The sequence below is a fragment of the Volvox carteri genome, assembly GCF_000143455.1.
Source record: "Volvox carteri f. nagariensis unplaced genomic scaffold VOLCAscaffold_23, whole genome shotgun sequence".
NCBI classification, from domain to species: Eukaryota; Viridiplantae; Chlorophyta; class Chlorophyceae; order Chlamydomonadales; family Volvocaceae; genus Volvox; species Volvox carteri.
Window position 1 is genome coordinate 892,767 of NW_003307566.1, and position 2,566 is coordinate 895,332.

Sequence of the window (2,566 nt, forward strand, 5' to 3'; positions counted from 1 at the left end):
ACTGGATTAGGTTAACAGCAACTGTGTATAAGCAAGGATTAGGTTTGCAGCTGGCATCTCAGAATGCGGGTTGGGGCACCAGCTCAAGGGATTGGGGATGGGACCCTGGCTGGCAGGATGAGGATTGGGGGGACACAGCTGCAGGATGGGGATGGGAACCCTGTCGGAGGGATGGGAACAGCACCGGCCCTAGGATGGGGGATGGGGGACGGTTGCCCCTGCCAAGGATGGGAGGATGGCTGACCAGTACCCCGTCCCCCCCCCCCCCGATAGGGGAATTGGACCCCTTTTGCAACACCCCTCTGTTTGACCCCTGGTCAGCGGTGTCGTGCGTCTCTCGCTCTGGAGATACTGCCCAGGTAGGTGATACTCAGACCCCTACTGGACGTGTATGTATATATGTTTATATACATACATATATATACATATACATACATATACATACATATACATACATATACATACATATACATACATATACATACATATACATACATATACATACATATACATACATATACATACATATACATACATATACATACATATACATACATATACATACATATACATACATATACATACATATACATACATATACATACATATACATACATATACATACATATACATACATACATATGCATACATACATATGGTATATATATGGTTATAAACAAGTATCTGACCAGGCCTGACGACACTGGCCATGGCTGCTGCCCAGTCCCGACGGGAAGACCGCCTAGGCTCTCTCTCCCGCGGACGGGAAAGGGGCGTGAGGGGCCTCTGCCCCCCCCCCTAAGCACCCGTGAGCCGCAGATCCGCTAGCTCCGCTCTCCTCCCCCCGGGGGTGGGGGTAGGAGGTGTCGCACGCGCGCAAGCCAAGAGACTCCGCCACGCGAGTTTGCGCACTGAGCCTGAAACACGAAACAAGACTCTCCTCTACCTCTCCGGCCTGATCCGGCTCTTGGGGTGAGGGTTCACTAAGACAAAGGAAACCCGGAACCCCTGTACAGTCAGTCCCTACCCCTCCCTACCCCGGCAAGAGGCCCTATTAAAGAGGCCCTAATGAAAAGGCCCTATTTAAGAAATCGTGTGTGTTGGGGCGTCCTCACCCACCCCTCACGCCCCCACACGCGCCCCACCCGCCCCATTCCGGCTCCCCCCTCCCACCCCCCGCCCGCATAAGGCCCCACGTGTTGCTCCTGGACGAGCCCACCAACCACCTGGACCTGATCACGGTGGACGCCCTGACGGTGGCCGTGAGGCCCCCCGTCCACCTCCCCAGTGGCGGGTGGCGGCGACGTCCTCACGCAGCTGACCAACGGGGACCCTTATAGCGGTCTGGCGTTCCTGGCTGCTTCCAACCTGGTTTCGGAGAGGGCAGCCGGGGCAGATCTACGGGCCGCGGCGTTGCCCAGCACCAAGAGCGGTACATTCGTCACGCCGCTGCAGGCAAGTGTGGGTAGTTGGGCTATGGTTGGAGGTAAAGGACACGGGATGTTAACGGCATATTAATGATTATTGTTTGTTGATCGTCATATTAATGATTTTTGTTTGTTGATCGTCATATTAATAATTATTGTTTGTTGATCGCGCTCCAACAGTTATTGGGTCCCATACCTTTTGCCGGGGCCCCGGGCCATTCTCCCGCATCAGGTCCGCCCCACCACGCTCTTCTTTCGTCCCCCCGTTGGGGGAAGAACCACCCAGTTACATATTTTACCTTCACCCCCCGATTACATTTGTCGGTATCCGCAGTCAAGTTTACGACACTGAGCAGTTGTGTCATTTCTCGCCCTCTGAATCCAGCCCAGACTTTTACCGCTTTCCCCATCCCGGGCTCATCATCAGCTCTTACCAGATGCGCCATTGTCTGTTTTGTGGAATCATCATCATCATCAGCAGCAGCGATATAAGTAGCAGCAGTACCGGCGGTTCGCATTTTTGTACATCTCTATCGCCGTTGTTGTTTTCTCTTACTTGTTATGGATGCTACACACAAGTAACGTAACTCCCCCTCTCTATATGGCTTTGGATGCCAGTCGGCAGTTGAAGAGTTGATCCTTTTTGTTTCTTAGCACCATATAACTCCTCCCCGTCCTACACCCCACACCCCACAACCCACGCCCCGCCCGTTCCCCACCCCGCACAGAGCCCAGGCCTGATCAGCGACAGCTACTGCCTCTCCTCGGGATGCCCCCTCCTAGTCGGCCAGGCGTATACGGCGGTCGTGGAGGTAGCAGCCAAGTCCCAGACCGGCGGATCGGACGATGCGTTGGGGGCGGTTCCCTGGGACCCCACGGGCAATTGGGCCGGCTGCTCCCTGAGCTATGGAGGGAAGGAAGGGGACCTGTACCCCGTGGCCAGGTGCGTGCGTGTGTGTGTGTGTGTACTTGTATGTCTAGGTTTTTCTTTCGCGTGTTTGTGTGTGTGTGTGTGTGTGTTTCTGTGTTCGGGGGGGTTGGGGATATCCTTGGTGTGTGGCGCGTGTGGTTGATGAAGGGGGGGGGAGGAGGGGAGGGAGAGGGGGGGAGGGAGAGGGGGAGGGGAGGGGGAAAGGGAT

General features: G+C 54.8%; 1 protein-coding gene across 1 annotated transcript in view; it reads left to right on the forward strand.

Moving 5' to 3' along the window:
* The window catches only part of VOLCADRAFT_105078 (uncharacterized protein), a gene marked incomplete at both ends in the record, with an annotated part of 16,858 nt that overhangs the window by 7,705 nt on the left and 6,587 nt on the right, over window positions 1-2,566 (forward strand). The window contains 4 exons of the mRNA XM_002951290.1: window positions 274-359; window positions 1,190-1,262; window positions 1,318-1,486; window positions 2,156-2,370. Coding sequence (XP_002951336.1) covers window positions 274-359; window positions 1,190-1,262; window positions 1,318-1,486; window positions 2,156-2,370 — 543 coding nt within the window. The remainder of the gene's footprint in view (window positions 1-273; window positions 360-1,189; window positions 1,263-1,317; window positions 1,487-2,155; window positions 2,371-2,566) is intronic.